We start from the raw sequence: 17,221 nt of genomic DNA on the forward strand, positions 1-17,221 counted from the left end.
CTGGGAAGTCAAGGATGCAATGACCTATGATTAAATACAGTTTTGGGGAAAAAAGTTTCTCAAAACTTTTCTTAAGCAAATAGATGAGTATTCATAGACTTTAAGTTAAAAAGTGGCAATTTTAAAAAAAGTATGAACCCTGTCACTTAAGTCTGAAGAATAGCTGTTCTCATTTGGTTTCCATGAGTCCTGTCTATGGGTCTCCAAGAAATGTCAGAAAATTAAGCATTAGGTTTTTAATACATCTTGATTGAAGGAATGTCAATCTGTATTCTAGTTAAAATAAATTCAGGACACTCTAATGGTATTTAAAACATCTAACTATACTAATGACAGCTAAAGGAATCCAAACAATTACAAAGAGGTAGTACGAGTATAAAGCCAATTTTTCTATCTGGAACATCCACTGATTTACAGCAGCTATTCCAGTACCGTTATCCTAGTAACATGCCTTCTATTTGTAAAAAATTGGTGTAAAGTTTGTCAAGAAAAAGGGTAGTTTGGAAGGGAGGAAGAGATGTAATTTGCACAGGGGTAATAACTTTGGAATAAACCTAACTGATAATATTACTCTGTCAGCTAGGCGCAGTGGCTCATGCCTGTAATCCTAGTACTTTGGGAGGCGGAGGTGGGTGGGTAACTTGAGCCCAGGAGTTTGGGACCAGCCTGGGCAACATGGTGAAACCCCGTCTCTACAAAAAATAAAAAAAATTAGCCAGGCATGGTGGTGTGCGCCTGAAGTCCCAGCTACTCGGAGATTGAGGTGGGAGGATCACTTAAGCCTGGGAGTCAAGGCTACAGTGAGCTGAAATCACACCACTGCACTCCAGTCCAGGAAACAGAGACCCTGTCACACACACACACACACAAAATAAATAAATAAAAATAAAATTACTCTGTCAAATTTTCTTTTCTTTCCATACTTTGTTAGGAGGCTGTTAAGGCTACCAACACAGGACTAGAAAAAAGTGTTGTCCAGACAGTTAACACATTCTGGAAAGAATACCGTTCTTCACCAAATCACCTTCTCCCCCAGTCTAATAAAATGAACAGTTGCTTCTAGCGGAATATAATCTTTATATAACGGACTAGTCTGTAAATCTGCAGTTCTGTGTCATAACAAAAGTGATGACCATGTGATCTGATCAACTTATCTTCTGGCATTTTCACGAACAACAATTCTAGGAAACTTTCTTTTGGATGCACAATGTCCCTTAAATTTTCTGTGTATTCAAAAGCATACAGATACCTTTTATTAGGAAATAGTATGCACCTTTGAGTATGAAATTTAAAGAAACCAAGATGTGTGTTTTTTTAATAGCTAAAAATTTAGGGATGTCTTATTTATTTCAGGCTTAACATCTAGGAGTGTTTCTTATCTGTGTAAGTTTACTTGCAGTCCAAAGGGAGCTGATAAGAACACAGCTATTTTTAAGTAAAATAGCTATTTATTCAGCCTGTTGTCATGCCAACATGTTCTGTGCATATACCACTATAATTAGCACATCCTTTGTAACAGGCAAAATTGTACATCAAGTTGTATTTCATGTTACCTGATTATATAAAAATGTAAAATGAAAATGAATTATCAGTTCCTTTTAACATTCCTAGTAAACAAGTCAGCAGTAGATATGAGGCACAAAATCTTAGTAAAATATGACACAGGGAGAGCAATAATGTAACTCTTATTTAAACTTAACTTGTCATAATTTGCTATTAATATACAAAGACAACAAACTTTTAAAACATTACATTTACTAAGATTCTGGCAATAAGACACAGCATACCAGGCTTGCCACTCAACTTGTTATTGTAAGTCTCAGCTTCAATATGAAGCCTTTTTTTTTTTTTTTTAAATCAAAATCCTGCTTTTTACATGCTAAATATCTTGGCAAGTAGGCCATTAAACATAGTAATGAACAGCAAGAGTGAGGAGTTAACAAAAGCTAAACATTGCAGCCTAAACAAAATTCATACAAAAAATAAACTATCACTGGTTACATAAAATTTTCCTGACTGGTTAAAACTTAGTATAAAACATGCATTTTAGAATCTTTAGCTATCAAGTTCAAAAAGTACCAGTGTCTATTTAAAATAATTCCTCTCCCAAGCCAAAGTGTAATCAAAATTAATTCAAATGACATAACACATTCTAATGCTAAAAAATTTTCATTATTACTGAAGTGGAGGTAAATCTCAGAGCTTTTGGGGCTTTCTCATGCTGCAAATGGCTGTTTCTCTGGTTCACTGGAAGCAGCATATGACAGCATCCAAGGATGACACTAAGCTCAGTAAAGGGCAAGACTGCTGGTAGCCAGCTCTGACCTCCCTGTGAAGCATGGCTACTGTGTCCAGAATATAGGATGTGTGAGGATCAAAGGCACACTATTCTGCTAGCTAAAGAGATAGCAAACCACCCCCCCAACCCTAAAAGCTCCTTCCCCAGGTAAATAAAAGTATACAAGGGGAAAAAATTAAAATACACTTATCTACAGAGTAAGAGTTTTAAATTTTTTTTTTTTTTTTTTGAGACGGAGTCTTGCTGTGCCCCAGGCTGGAGTGCAGTGGCGCGATCTCGGCTCACTGCAAGCTCCGCCCCGCCGGTTTCACGCCATTCTCCTGCCTCAGCCTCCCAAGTAGCTGGGACTACAGGCGCCCGCCACCTCACCCGGCTAATTTTCTTGTATTTTTAGTAGAGACGGGGTTTCACCGGGTTAGCCAGGATGGTCTCGATCTCCTGACCTCGTGATCCGCCCATCTCGGCCTCCCAAAGTGCTGGGATTACAGGCTTGAGCCACCGCGCCCGGCCGGGTTTTAAAATATTAATGTAATCCCTCCTTCAAAAATTTTAACTAGAGTCATCTGGTCATTTCTGATTACATCTTAAAGATACATCCAGATTCAATTTCTGTTGGTTTATCCTTAGACACTTCTAGTCAAAAGTATTAATTTTATTCCCAAATATCTTAACCACTAGTATGACTGCAGTGTCTTATCTCCCAGAGTTATCAAGCACTGGAAGAAAAAAAAAAAATGTTCAAGCAGCAGGCAACATTTATGGCCCTTTCACACAGTGGCATCTGAGTGGCTACTGAATAGTCCAGGAATAATTCTAAAAACAAGAAAATTCATGCATTTTAGTAAATATGTTGTAGTTTTCACAGTTGAAATTTCCTCAGACATTGCACTTTCTTTAGAAGGGAATCCTGATTTTTCTTAATGTTATGGTGAGTCAGGACTTGAACTAGCAGCCTTCTTTTTCTTCTTCTTACTGTGTTTCTTATGCTTCTTTTTCTTTTTCGTTTTTTCCTGTAAAGATAATTCCATGTTATACATTACTATATAAAAATATGCAAATTAAAAGCATCTTTACCATGCTTCTCCTAAGCTACTATATAATTCCAAACAATCCAGACAACCAAGTAAACTACTCAAAACATTTCTTGAAAAGTGTCAACAACCAGCATCATATGAGGACTAAAAGAGTTCTTGTTGATTTTCAAAAAGATAGGGAGAAACTCTTAAGTCATTAGCACATTAACGTAACTTCTAACAAAATTTCCTATAGGAAATAAATTCAATTGAATCACGCTACCAATCATTATATTTCATGCTATATAACTTCTAAAGGTAAAGTAATTGCAGTTACTGAAAAGCAGTAACCACAGAAAAACATAATTGTTTTTGTAAGACAGTTTTCAGACAGAACAGAAATATTAAATTTGCTAGTTTTAAGTAAATAGGAACACAGGTATTGTGTACTGCTCAGACTGGCAGCACTAATTGAAGTTGTTGTAATTATTAAATTAAATTATTAAATTAAGATCAACTAATTAGTACAAAGTATCAATATATAGTTAAAAAGTTTATTTTGTTAAGCAAAACAGATGTCTGATTTTTAGAAGAAAATGCCACTAAAGCCTGGTAAAAGTAGTTTAACTGAGTGAACTGAAGGGAGCTGGAGTTTTGTTGAAGTCTGACTCTCCTATTTCTGTTACAGAAGGCAGAACTTTTAGAAACATAGATACTTTGGAAAGGTGGTACCAACTGCTGCTAGTGTATTGATATTCAAGAGAAGAAAATGAAAAGCAAGAAAGGAGAAGAGACCTATAAGGATGGTAACAGCAGAGCTTCCTATCCATTTCCTATCTATCAGCACTACCTACTCTCCCCTCTCTCAAAGGCCTCAACCACTCTGTGGCACTAAGCTAATTTTCATCATTCTTTTTTCACTACATGTTTGAAGTACATAGGGAACTTTCCAAAATCTTGTAATTTGGGCTTTTAAAACTAAGTTTTGGGTACAGATTGCTTTTTTTTTTTTCCCACAAAAGGACAGCTGAGCACTCTCTTCTAAAAATCATTTTCTTCTTAGCTTCCATGACACCTCTCTGCTGGTTTTCTTCTATCACTAAGACCTCTTCATTTCCTTTGCCTGCTCTTCTTCCTCTACTCGGCTTTTCTGGGGCTTCCTTCCGTTGTTTTCCACATACTCTTCCAGTCACATGCTTTACTTTCCACTTAAACACCAATGAAGCCCCAATCTTTATATGCAGTCCTACACTTTGACCTCAGGACTGTAAGTGCCTCATTAACAGCTCTACCTGGGATGTCTGGTAGGCATATCTGAAATTACCACAACAAAATGCTTCATTTTTCTCTCCAAATCCTCAGCCATCTTAGTAACTGGCACTACTTATCTGTCATTTTGCTTAAGTCAAAGAATCTAAGCTATCTTTGATTCTGCTCTTTGCTTTAACTCCAATGTCCACATTCAAAGCACCAAGGAAGTCTTACCATCTAAGTCCAAAATATATCTCAAATCCATCCTTGCCAGTCCAACTCCATTACTATCACTGCTGTACAAACGTCATTCCTCACTTGTGCCCACTTATCTCCTGTACCAAAGCATTTACAAAATGTAAAATATTTAAGTCACCTTTGTTTAAAATCCTCAGAACAGCTTCTTGTAACATTCTGATGAAAACACACTCTGCTGTGTAATGTAAGTAAGCCTCTGCTTACTTGCTACCCTCACTGTATGGCATTGTATGGCATTAAGCCACTTACCTTCTCTTAGTCCCTCAAATATAACAAGCTTATTCTCACTATAGGTCCTTAAGAGCTCTTCCCTCTGCCTAGGATATTCTTTCCTTTGATCTTCATGTGGTTGGCTCTTTCTTATAAATCAGATTTCAGCTTAACTTCACTTCCTCAGTGAGGATTTCATGAGCCCCTCCCCACAGTATCTCTCTCACGTATCATACTCTTCTATCTTGTACTCCATTATACTCTTAAGACTAAGTGCCTGCATAGAAATGCTTCATACATACACAACTAGCTGAAAGCATAGAAACGTGAAAGTATGCAAATACTAATGTGGTTATGTCTTAATTAATCTGAACCACAGACCAAAGCTATCTTCACCCAAACTACTTTCACATTCAGAAAAAACAAACAAAAAAAACCTTATTTGTCATCGTAGGCTTGGAGCATATAAAATGTTATTTCTGAATCATTACTAGGTGAGCCTTCCTATCAGAGAAGGTACCTCATTTGAAGAGTCAGGGAAATTCTGGGAAGGGGTTACTCAAACCTACCAATGATGATGTTTTCGTTTTTCTTTCGCCTTTCCCTAAGAAAATGCCTTCAAAGGTCATCGCTCACATTTATACTGAGGCCCCCTAAATTACTTTGCTGATATTGTTTGCATTACTCTTTGAAAATAATCTGTTAACCATTTTCTCTTGGTTGATCTCCTTCTTATTTGGATACTACTTCTATTTTCCTTAATTTGCCTCTTCTTTCTCTTTTCTTCTCAATTTGCATTAATAGCAGAGTTTGGCTTTAAAAACTATCAAAATAATCTTTATTAATGAGTAATTTATGTTGTCATATTCTTATTTTTTCATTGCAGCTAGTGCTTGGAGAGGCTTTTTCTGTTATTACCAGATTTGGCTGATTTGAAAGTAACTATTATCAAAGATAACGGAAATCACCATACCTTTGGTTTCTCATATTTCATATTGTAGCTTAAGAAAGTCAAACAGAAATTTGAGCTTATATTTCTTCTTTTTAATTTTTTTTGAGACGGAGTCTTGCTCTGTTGCCAAGGCTGGAGTGCAGTGGAGCGATCTCAGCTCACTGCAACCTCTGCCGCCCAGGTTCAAGCGATTCTCCTGCCTCAGCCTCCTGAGTAGCTGGATTACAGGTATCCACCACCACGCCCAGCGAATTTTTGTATTTTTTTTTTTTTTTAAGTAGAGACGAGGTTTCACCATATTGGCCAGGCTGATTTTGAACTCCTGACCTCGTGATCCACCGGTCTCGGCCTCCCAAAGTGCTGGGATTACAGGTGTGAGCCACCGTGCCCCACTCTGTCGCCCAGGCTGGAGTGCAGTGGCGTGATCTAGGCTCACTGCAAGCTCCGCCTCCCGGGTTCATCCATTCTCCTGCCTCAGTCTCCCGAGTAGCTGGGACTACAGGCACCCGTGACCACGCCGGGCTAATTTTTTTGTGTTTTTAGTAGAGACAGGGTTTCACCGTGTTAGCCAGGATGGTCTCGATCTCCTGACCTCGTGACCCACCACGCCCGGCCCTGAGTTTATATTTCTAACAGTAAAATACTGAAATGGAAACAGGACATGCTTGCTACCAGGGCATTTTTTATTTTTCATGAACCATTTTGACTTTCTCCTACCCATTAAGTGAAGCTGCTGAACACACCACACCTTTCCCAACAAATACTTATTTGGTCCCAGTAAATCCAATCAAGCTTTACCATGACTCATTTTATATTAAACCAAAACACCTATGCTATTGTCTGTAAAAATGTTAAGAGATACTTGCTGTTGCTTTTTCTCGTTCTTCACTGCTTTTCTTCTTTTTTGCTCGCACCTAGAAAGTTTTAATTTTTGTGGAGAACAGAAGACAAACATGTAATTTGCACTCAAAGCATTTTTCTTTCATTCTCTATCTTGCATCTTCAAAATTTATATGTAAAAAACGTTTTGACAATCACAGGACATTTAAAATAACTCCTGTTACATCTCAACGAGGTTTCAATAAAAAAACATATAATCTCAGCACTTTGGGAGGCCAAGGCAGGAGGCTTGCTTGAACCCAGGAGTTCAAGGCTAGCCTGAGCAACATAGTGAGAGTACCTCATCTCTACCAAGGGGAAAAAAAAAAAATAGCTGGGCACAGTGGCATGTGCCTGTAGTCCCAGCTACTTGGAAGGGTGAGGTGGGAGGATCACTTGAGCCCAGGAGGTTGAGGCTGCAGTGAGCCCTGTTTGCGCCACTGCACTCCAGCCTGGGTGACAGAGTGAGACCTTGTCTCAAAACAGGCAAAAAAAAATCAGCTCTGAAATGAGACAGATTAATGTCTGAATCCTATCTTACTCTCAACATCTGTAAAATGGAGATAATATCCACCCTCAAGGGGAAGTGCCTAAAATACAGCAGGTATATCTCTCACTCTATGGTGCTCAACAAATGGTAGCTCTATATTCAGTGTAGTTAGTATAAGCCAACAGCTTAAAATTCTAAGAAAGAATTATCATCCCATTTATATTTTATTTCAATCTTTTTGAGTGTGGTACACTGGATTTAAACTAAACTGAGGCAGGGAGCAGTGGTTCGTGCCTGTGATCCCAGCGCTTTGACAGGCCAAGGTGGGAGAATTGCTTGTGGCCAGGAGTTCAAGACCAGCCTCGGTAACCTAGTTAAGACTCCACCTCTACAAAAAAATTTTTGCTAAAAATTAGTGGGGTATGGTGGCATGTGACTGTAGTCCTAGCTACTTGGGAGGGTGAGGTGGAAAATCACTTGAGCCCAGGAGTTCCAGGCTGCAGTGATCTATGACTATACTGTTGCACTCCAGCCTGGGCGACAAAGCAAGAACCTACCTCTAAAAAAATAAAAATAAATAAACTGAAAGTTGTCAAAGCTTTCATAAGCTTTCATATTACATGTTAAGCCCAAATGTAAGATATTTCATATTAAACTTGCTACCATGTAGCAGACAAACATAATACAATACTAATACATTACATATAAAACAATATTTATAAATTTGCCTAATGTTGAATTGTATGGTTTCGCTGCTGAGTGACTACAATATTAAATACATCACAAATACATTAAAATGCAATCAACAATAAAAGAAAGCATAAGGACTAAAAAAAATACAACACATAAGCATTAGAGATCACAAGCTCACAACAGAGATCACTAACTCACTAGCTCTTTTTACCGAGCACCTAGGAAACAATATTTTTATTGTTATTCTTGTTATTACAATGACTAAGGGTGACAGATGTACTGCATCTATATTTAGCCAGGCAGAGATGAGGGATGCTGTCACGCCATGTCCTGAACAGCCCTGTACATCCTCCACAGCTTTTGAATAGCCTGCTAAACATTCACATGATGAACCTGTTTACAACACAGAAACTAATTTTTTTTTTTGGACAAAGTCTCGCTCTGTTGCCCAGGATGGAGTGCAGTGGTGCGATCTCGGCTCACTGCAGCCTCCGCCTTCCTGGTTCAAGCGATTCTCCTGCCTCAGTCTCCTGAGTAGCTGGGATTACGGGCCTGTGCCACCGTGTCTGGCTAATTTTTGTATTTTTAGTAGAGACAGGGTTTTGCCATGTTGGCCAGGCTGCTCTTTAACTCCTGACCTCAGGTGATCCAACTGCCTTTACCTCCCCAAGTGCTGGGATACAGGCGTGAGCCACCACACCCGGCCCAGAAACTAAATTAAAAAAAAAAAAAAATTTTTTTTAAAGAGACAGGGTCTCGTTATGTTGCCCAAGCTGGTCGTGAACTCCTGGTCTGAACTGATTCTCCTGCCACAGCCTCCCAAATTGCTGAGATTACAGGTGCCACAAGAGGCTGAGCCACTGCACCCAGGATTTTAAGATACATTTTAAGATAATGCCACCATATGGTTTTTGAAGGGCATATGTAATACACCTGCTAGAGCCTGCATTTTGTTTTTTTCTTAAGATTCTATGTCTTCTGGTGTTATTGCATTGATCGATTGATTAAGATGGAGTTTCACTCTTGTTGCCCAGGCTGGAGTGTGATAGTGTGATCTCGGCTCACTGCAACCTCCGCCTCCCAGGTTCAAGTGATTCTCCCACCTCAGCCTCCTGAGTAGCTGGGATTACAGGCACCACACCTGGTTAATTTTTTTTTTTTTTTTTTTAGCAGAGATGGTGTTTCACCATGCTGGCCAAGCTGGTCTGGAACTCCTGATCTCAGGTGATCCACCCGCCTCAGCCTCCCAAAGTGCTGGGATTATAAGCACGAGCCACTGTGCCTGGCCTGGTGTTATGGCATTCTAGCATTTACACTGAAATACAATTTCATAAAATTACACATTATTATCATTATTATTTTTTTAGAGATGGGGTCTTGCTATGTCGCCTGGGCTAGAGTGCAGTGGCTATTCACAGGTGGGATCAGAGTGTACTGCAGCCTCAAACTCCAGGGCTCAAGCAACCTTCTTGCCTCAGCGTTAGCTTTCATTTCAGGAGCAATTACAAGACACTGCTATAAAATGGGGGCAACAGATCTTACAGGACCAAGCGCCACTGTTGCAGACCAAGAACAATGAAATCAGAAAGGAGAGAGGCACAAACAAACAAGAATGCAAGACTTAGGGAATGGGGAGATGAGGAATACAGTAGACAGACAGAGCTGGGCAGGACTGATACAGGAGGAGGCTAATACGGAAACAACTAAGGAATCACAAAAACCAGCTCTTGTTGCAATCTGCTACCACCCCTTGTAAGCAAGGGTAAGATCCTCAACTCTTTTAGATTATACCATTGGCGGATTAAACATGTTGATCGCCAAAGAAAGCTACAGTTTTAAAGATAAGTGATTCTAGGGCAAACTTGGCTTAGCTTTTAGTGTAACACCAAGAATTATGCAACCTTTAGCCACCATTTACTCTGTCTCAGGTATGATGCAATGCCTTTCGTAATTTATCATCTCATTTAGTTCTCACAACTAAGTAATATATGTTTCCTGCCAACATTTCTTCTCCACTTAATCACCTTTCTATGCCCCGAAAAGTAGCTCAAAACACAACTAAATAGTATCAACTAAACTGAGATAGTATATGTAATATTCTATTTTAACAATGTAAGAGAATGTTGGGTTTCAACATGTTGTATGTTACACAGTTTCTTTCATGTAATAAGAATGGTAGCACAATAAAAAGAAAATATTAGAAGACTAAAAATATCTGAGATCGGAAAAATAAAAATATCTGAGATGTGGAAATATGGTTAATTACAAAAAAAAATAGATAATTATCTTCTGGAAAAAAGCAAAACTCATTCTGAAATGAAATAACTTTCTTTTTTTCATACTACAAAGGTGAATAAATTAAATATGAAGTATTTCTTTTTACTAAGTCATATTAAATCAATTACTAAACATTTTGAAATAGAGAAAATGGATTTGATCATATACTTACCTCCTCAATATACTCTGATTCTGACAAGGACTCAGATGATAAAGGTTTATCTTCAGAATACATCTTTCTCTTTTTACTGAGTCCTTTAATATCCTATGAAAAATAAATACATTTATCTTGACTCAAAAAGATACACTTTGTCACATACATTTTATGTTTCTAAGTTCTATATAATTCTTCTAATTATTACAATTACCCATTTTTATTTTAGAATGTCTAAAAATTGTAACATTTATGAGGATTTGTCTTTAATTCCACTAAAGCAATATTAAATAAATTGAAAAGAAGTAACTACATATCCATTTAGATGTAATATCCACCTTATTTTCTTAAATTATACAGAATAGACTTTTAAACAGTCATATGAAACCATGCAGATGATGTAAGATTTGGTTCCTTTGCATTTTAATTCTTTTGTTTCTATGCAGGATTGGATTAGATAGGCCTAGTACTGCAGAAAAGAAAATAAATGGGTAATTATTTGCAATGATCTAAAAGAATCTCTACATAGTAATTCGTTTAGTGCATTTAAAGTGTTAAATGTAAATATGTGTTTAAAAAAAATTTTTGTTTTTTTTTTTTTTTTGAGACAGAGTCCTGCTCTGTCACCCAGGCTGGAGTGCAGTCGTGTGATCTCGGCTCACTGCAAGCTCCACCTCCGAGGTTCACGCCATTCTCCTGCCTCAGCCTCCCAAGTAGCTGGGACCACAGGGGCCTGCCACCACGCCCGGCTAATGTTTTTTGTATTTTTAGTAGAGACGGGGTTTCACCGTGTTAGCCAGGATGGTCTCGATCTCCTGATCTCGTGATCCACCTACCTTGGCCTCCCAAAGTGCTGGGATTACAGACATGAGCCACTGCACCCGGCCAAAAAAATCTTAAACTCTTAGTATTTTTAATGTTGAAAAAGTGAGTAACTCTGGAGAAAGAGAGGGCACTGAGATTGGGAGTAGTACTTAGGGGCTTAAATATGTATTTGAAGAAATAAAAAATTATGACAACACCCAAAGCAAGTATAACAAAATGTTAAGATTTATTAGTTGCATAGTGGATATGCTGGTTATCATTTTATTATTTTTCATAGCACTGTTCTGTATATCTGAAGTAGTTCATAACAAAAACAAAACTACACAATGGAAAAAGTGTTCACCACCTAATCTTACGTAAAAAAATTCAGGATATAAAATTTTTTATATAGCATGAGTCTAATTTTGAAGACAAAAATGCAGAAATAAACTAACAGTGATGATCTCTCTATGGCCTAGATTATAGGAGACTTCCTTTCGTTTCTGCAAACAGCATTGTTATTTTGGCTGAAATGTTAAATGTTAATTGTAAGAAAATGGACTCAAATCCCACTACCAGAGATTAAACACTATTAAGATTTTTGGAAACATCTTTCTACGTGTATGTTTACAATATTACATGAATACTTGCTGTTTGGAACATGCTCTTCTCACCCAATAATATCTTTCCATGCCAACTACAACATCATTTATGGCTGCATTTAACATTCACGAAAATGCCAAATTTACTTAACCCATCTCCTTCTGGAGGGCAGGAATATGGACTCTTTGCTATTAAAAACAAAGTTGAAATAGAATGAAGTGTACATGAGTGCAAACTCTTTAATAATGACGACTAAATCAAAGACCAACATAGCCTTCACACAAACGATAATCTTTTTCTCCCACCGTGTCCAAAATTTGTCTGTCACCCATTTATGAATCACACTTTACCAAGAGGCCTCCCTCTCAGGCTCTTTATCAATCGTATCAGAGAATACAGTTTGTGTTTTCTTTGTCTGTGTATGTGTGGTATTCTTTTTTCCTTATTAAAGAGCATTAATTTTTTGTGTTATATATTCTTAGAAGTTTTTCTTAGTCTGTTCATGGTATTTAAACTTTGTTCACAGTTTAATTTTTGCAATCAGTTTTTGCCATTCAGAATTTGAAATATATGGTCAAAACCTTCTGAGTTTTGAGGCATAAGCCTTCCTCACTCCAGTATTGTAATACTCACCCTTTCTCTAGTTGCGTTTTCATACATTTAAATCTCTGGGCTGTCTGGGATTTGGCTTTATGTAGTGGCCAGCTTTATATTTTCCAAATGATTAGTCATTTTGTTCCAAGAAATGCCATCTTTATCATATTACCACATTCCACAAATTCTCCAATTTTGACCTGGACTCTACACTGTCCCACTGTTTTGTCTATTCCTGTACTAGTACTGTACTATGTTAATTAAAACATTCTTATAATGTGTTAATATCCAGTATGGCAAGTTATACCCAGGAACATGTTATGACTCTCCATTTATTCAATCTTCATATATGTCTCTGAATAGACTTGTATAGTTTTCTTCAAATAAGTACTGCTTACTTCTTTAAAATTTTCCTATAGTTTTTTGGTTACTACTATAAATGGGATATTTTCTTCCACTGTATTTTCTAATTGAGTATTTTATTATCAGCACTTTCAGAACAATTTTAAATAATAAAGGGGCTAAAACAATGATTATGTGACTTAAAATTAAAGACTTCATATAATTATAATAGACACAAAAACCACGTAAAGAGATGCCATGAACCAGAAAATGTTGTTTCTTTCCAACAGAAAAATGGGCAAAGACTATGAAAAGCAATGCAAAGAAAATGAAATATGAATGGCTAATAAACAAGTTAAGAAGCTCCACCATTTGTATACATTAAATTTGCAATAACGACATCTCCCTGGGTTGACAAGTATGTGAAACAAGGGTATTTTTACACACTAGCAAGAATGCAAAGTAACAAGCACTTGGGCAAGCAAAATGTTCACAAGTTAAATGTATATCCCAGAACTTAGAAATTACAGTCCAAAGTATCCTTTAGAAAATTAACAGTAACTGGCTGGGCGCAGTGGCTCACACCTGTAATCCCAGCACTTTGGGAGGCTGAGGTGGGCGGATCACGAGATCAAGAGTTCGAGATCAGCCTGACTAACATGGTAAAACCCCATCTCTACTGAAAATACAAAAAAGTAGCCCGGTGTGGTGGCACATGCCTGTAATCCCAGCTATTCAGGAGGCTGAGGCAGGAGAATCGCTTGAACCCGGGAAGCAGAGGTTGCAGTGAGCTGAGATTGCACCACTGTACTCCAGCCTAGGTGACAGAGCGAAACTCTGTCTCGGAAAAAAAAAAAAAAAAAAAAAAAAAAAAAAACAGTAAAAGAAGAAATGGGTAAGAAATATCCACAGCAGCAGTGTTTGCATTACTGAAAAATTAAAACAATCTAGATGTCCATAAAAAGGAGAATGAAGAAATACTTTGTGGTGGATTAATCAGTAGAATACCATAAGCAAAAAAAACCACAAAAAACACAAAACTTGAAAGTATCAATAAGGATAGATGTCAACAGTAACGCTGAATGAAAAGAAACAAGTTTCAGAAGGAAACACAATGATACCATTTTGATAATACACAATATTCTTCCCATTCCATAGGTATAACTAAAAAAACAAAAAAACAAAAAAACACACACACACAATATTCTGTTATTTATGAACACATACTAATGTAATAAAAGTATATAAATGTGGATGGGAAAGACATGCACTAGTTTCAGGATCAGCTACCTCAAAGGAAGAAATGATAGTTTGGGGACTTTTTTTTTTTTTTTTTTTTTAAAAGAGATAGGAGTCTTACTCTGTCATCCAAGCAGGAGTGTAGTGGCATGATCACAACTTACTGTAACCTCCAATTTCTCAGCTTAAGTGATCCTCCCACTTCAGTCTCAGGAGAAACTAAGTGATCCTCCTGCCTCAGCCTCCCAAAGTGTTTGGATTATAAGCATGAGTCATTGTGCCCAGTCTTTTTTCTTTTTTTTTTTTTTTTTACATAAAACAAGACCTGAAGCCAATATAAATCATTTACTAATTCCAGCTGGTAAATATATTAATATTTGTTGATTATATGTGTGTATATCACTCTGTATCTAATATTTTCAGTACTTAAAAATTGCAGTTCAGTTTTAATATTTCATGTTTCTACGTTACCAGATTTAATTTCACACACACTTTTTTGTTGTTTTTTTTTTAAACAGGGTAACCACTTATTTTATAATTGTTCCGAAAATCAGGAATTAATGCTGAATTACATCACGTCCTTCCGGCAACTCCTGAAATAATCATATGGTTTCTTTCCTTGATCAGTTAATATGGCAAATCATATTAATAAATTATCCTTGAATTCTTGGAATTGGTCATTATAGTTTCTTTTCTAAGTGTGTTTTTAAATTAAATTTTCTTTTTTTAAAATTTAGATGCAGGGTCTCACTCTCTCTCCCAGGATAAAGTGTAGTGGTATGACCTTGTGGGCTCAGTCTCCCAAGTAGCTAGGACTACATCACGCCTGGTTAATTTTTAAAATTAATTAAAAAACATTTAAAATTAATTTTTATTTGCAAATTGTTATGTAAACCACTCCTAGGCATATACCCAAGAGAAATGAAAACATGCATCCATACAAAAACTTGTGTTTATAAATGTCCATAGCATCATTATAATAGCCAAAAGGTAGAAACAAAACCAAATGTCCATCAACAAATGAATGGACAGAGAAATCAGCTCCCCCCGCGCCGCCACACACACACAAATGGAATATTATTTAGCCATACAAAAAACCAAAGTACTGATACATGATACAACTTGGATGAAATTTGAAAATACTATGCTAGCTGAAAGACACAAACGGTTGCATATTGTATGACTGCTTTTATATGATAAATCCAGAACAGGCAAATCCATAGTCAGAATGCCCATTAGAGGTTACCAGAGAATAAGGGAGTGGTGGTGATTATTTAATGGATATGGAGTGTTTTTATGGAGTGATGAAAGTTTTGAAATGTGAGATGGTGGTTGCACAACACTGTAAATATGTTAACTAATAATGAATTTTAGCTTTAAAATGTCAACGTTATATTATGTGAACTGCACATAATATACCATTGTATATGGTATATACCATTGCGTACCATGGTATATTAAATAAAACTCAAACTGAATTTCAGTTTCATTTTCTATCATTAAAAAAATATAAATTCTGAGTAAAAAAATAGTGACACTGGTCTATAGTTTTATTATTGCCCTCTTTAGGTTTTTCTTTATTTTTAATAACCAGAATAACAATTTAAAATGTAAACCAGAAATTAAGATGGGCATAAATTCTGCTTTAACTATACAGATAAGTTATAAATGAGGGTAAAACATCTATTTATAATAGTAAGAAGATTTTTCAATATTTATCTATAGTATATTCAATTTGAAAGAGAAATTAATGTTCTTTAATTGGAAGGGCCTTCTTCAAAATGATTTAAGAAATCAAAGGAAGGCCGGGCGCGGTGGCTCAAGCCTGTAATCCCAGCACTTTGGGAGGCCGAGACGGGCGGATCACAAGGTCAGGAGATCGAGACCATCCTGGCTAACACGGTGAAACCCCGTCTCTACTAAAAATACAAAAAACTAGCCGGGCGAGGTGGCGGGCGCCTGTAGTCCCAGCTACTCCGGAGGCTGAGGCAGGAGAATGGCGTGAACCCGGGAGGCGGAGCTTGCAGTGAGCTGAGACCCGGCCACTGCACTCCAGCCTGGGCGACAGAGCGAGATTCCGTCTCAAAAAAAAAAAAAAAAAAAAAAAGAAATCAAAGGAAATGGGCCGAGCGCAGAGACGCTGAGGCAGGCGCATCACCTGAGGTTAGGGTTTTGAGAGCAGCCTGGCCAACATGGCAAAACCGTCTCTACTAAAAATACAAAAATTAGCTGGGCGTGGTGACACACACCTGTAGTCCCAACTACAGGGAGGCTGAGGCAGGGGAATCACTTGAACCCAGGAGGTAGAGGTTGCAGTGAGCTGAGATGGCACCACTGTACTCCAGCCTGGGTGACAAAGCAAGACTACATCTCAAAAGAAAAAGAAAAAAAGAAATCAAAAGAAATGTTTAATCTGCTCATCTGCATTATTTTGTATTTTTAATCTGAGATAATCCATTAATCTATACAAATTCAAATTCTCGGCCTAGAATACTCTTTTGATCCTTTAGCTTCAATAATGAATCCAAATTAAAAATTGCTTTAAATTGAAATAAAATATTACAAAAATGAAATAAATACATGTCTTAAATTAAAAAGAGGTACACATTATTGTTATTTCTTTAAGTCAATTAAGTATTATATGACAGACTATCTTAAGGCAATGTAAGAGTATAGTTACCTTTTCTTTCTCAGTTCCATCTTTTGACTTCTTTTTCTTTTTTAAACTATCCTAAACAAAGAAATGTAGTTATCAATTTTAAATGCTAAGGACACAGCATTATAGAACAAGGACAAAAATACCCAAAAAGTGATTTGCTCTATGACTGAAAAAAGGCTACTCCAATCCCAGAATATTATTCTGAAAATTTAAGAGAAATGTACGTTATGTATGCAATTGCTTGTAAGCAAACAGGCTTCTTTATTTATCTGGCTGTATACCAAATTTACTCTTAAAGTATTATCTGTAATACCCACACAGCTTACTTTAAAATAGAACTTCGTGCCATAGACTGTGTGCTTATGGTGGTCACATGCACTGGAATTGTACTCTAACTTGAGAAGGCAACAATTTCTTCTTTTGAATCCTTTGAGTTCTAGCTATTAATCTTCCTGAGCCTGGTTTCCTTATCCACTTTGTCCATAGATTACCAAATTACTTTCT

At 37.0% G+C, this 17,221-nt stretch overlaps 1 protein-coding gene across 3 annotated transcripts in view; it reads right to left on the minus strand.

The window, feature by feature from the left end:
* Positions 1-1,668: 1,668 nt before the first annotated feature.
* The window catches only part of FAM133B (family with sequence similarity 133 member B), a 30,410-nt gene continuing 14,857 nt past the window's right edge, over positions 1,669-17,221 (minus strand). Inside the window, exons 8-11 of one of the 3 annotated variants that reach the window (XM_050785349.1) lie at positions 16,739-16,789; positions 10,495-10,587; positions 6,850-6,897; positions 1,669-3,309 (exon numbers count right to left, since the gene is read on the minus strand). In XM_050785349.1, coding sequence (XP_050641306.1) covers positions 3,223-3,309; positions 6,850-6,897; positions 10,495-10,587; positions 16,739-16,789 — 279 coding nt within the window. In that variant the 3' untranslated portion in view covers positions 1,669-3,222. Of the gene's footprint in view, positions 3,310-6,845; positions 6,898-10,494; positions 10,588-16,738; positions 16,790-17,221 lie in introns of all 3 variants that reach the window. The other 2 variants (XM_050785348.1, XM_050785347.1) reach the window with 2 other exon arrangements.

This window comes from Macaca thibetana, chromosome 3 (assembly GCF_024542745.1).
Source record: "Macaca thibetana thibetana isolate TM-01 chromosome 3, ASM2454274v1, whole genome shotgun sequence".
Taxonomy (NCBI): domain Eukaryota; kingdom Metazoa; phylum Chordata; class Mammalia; order Primates; family Cercopithecidae; genus Macaca; species Macaca thibetana.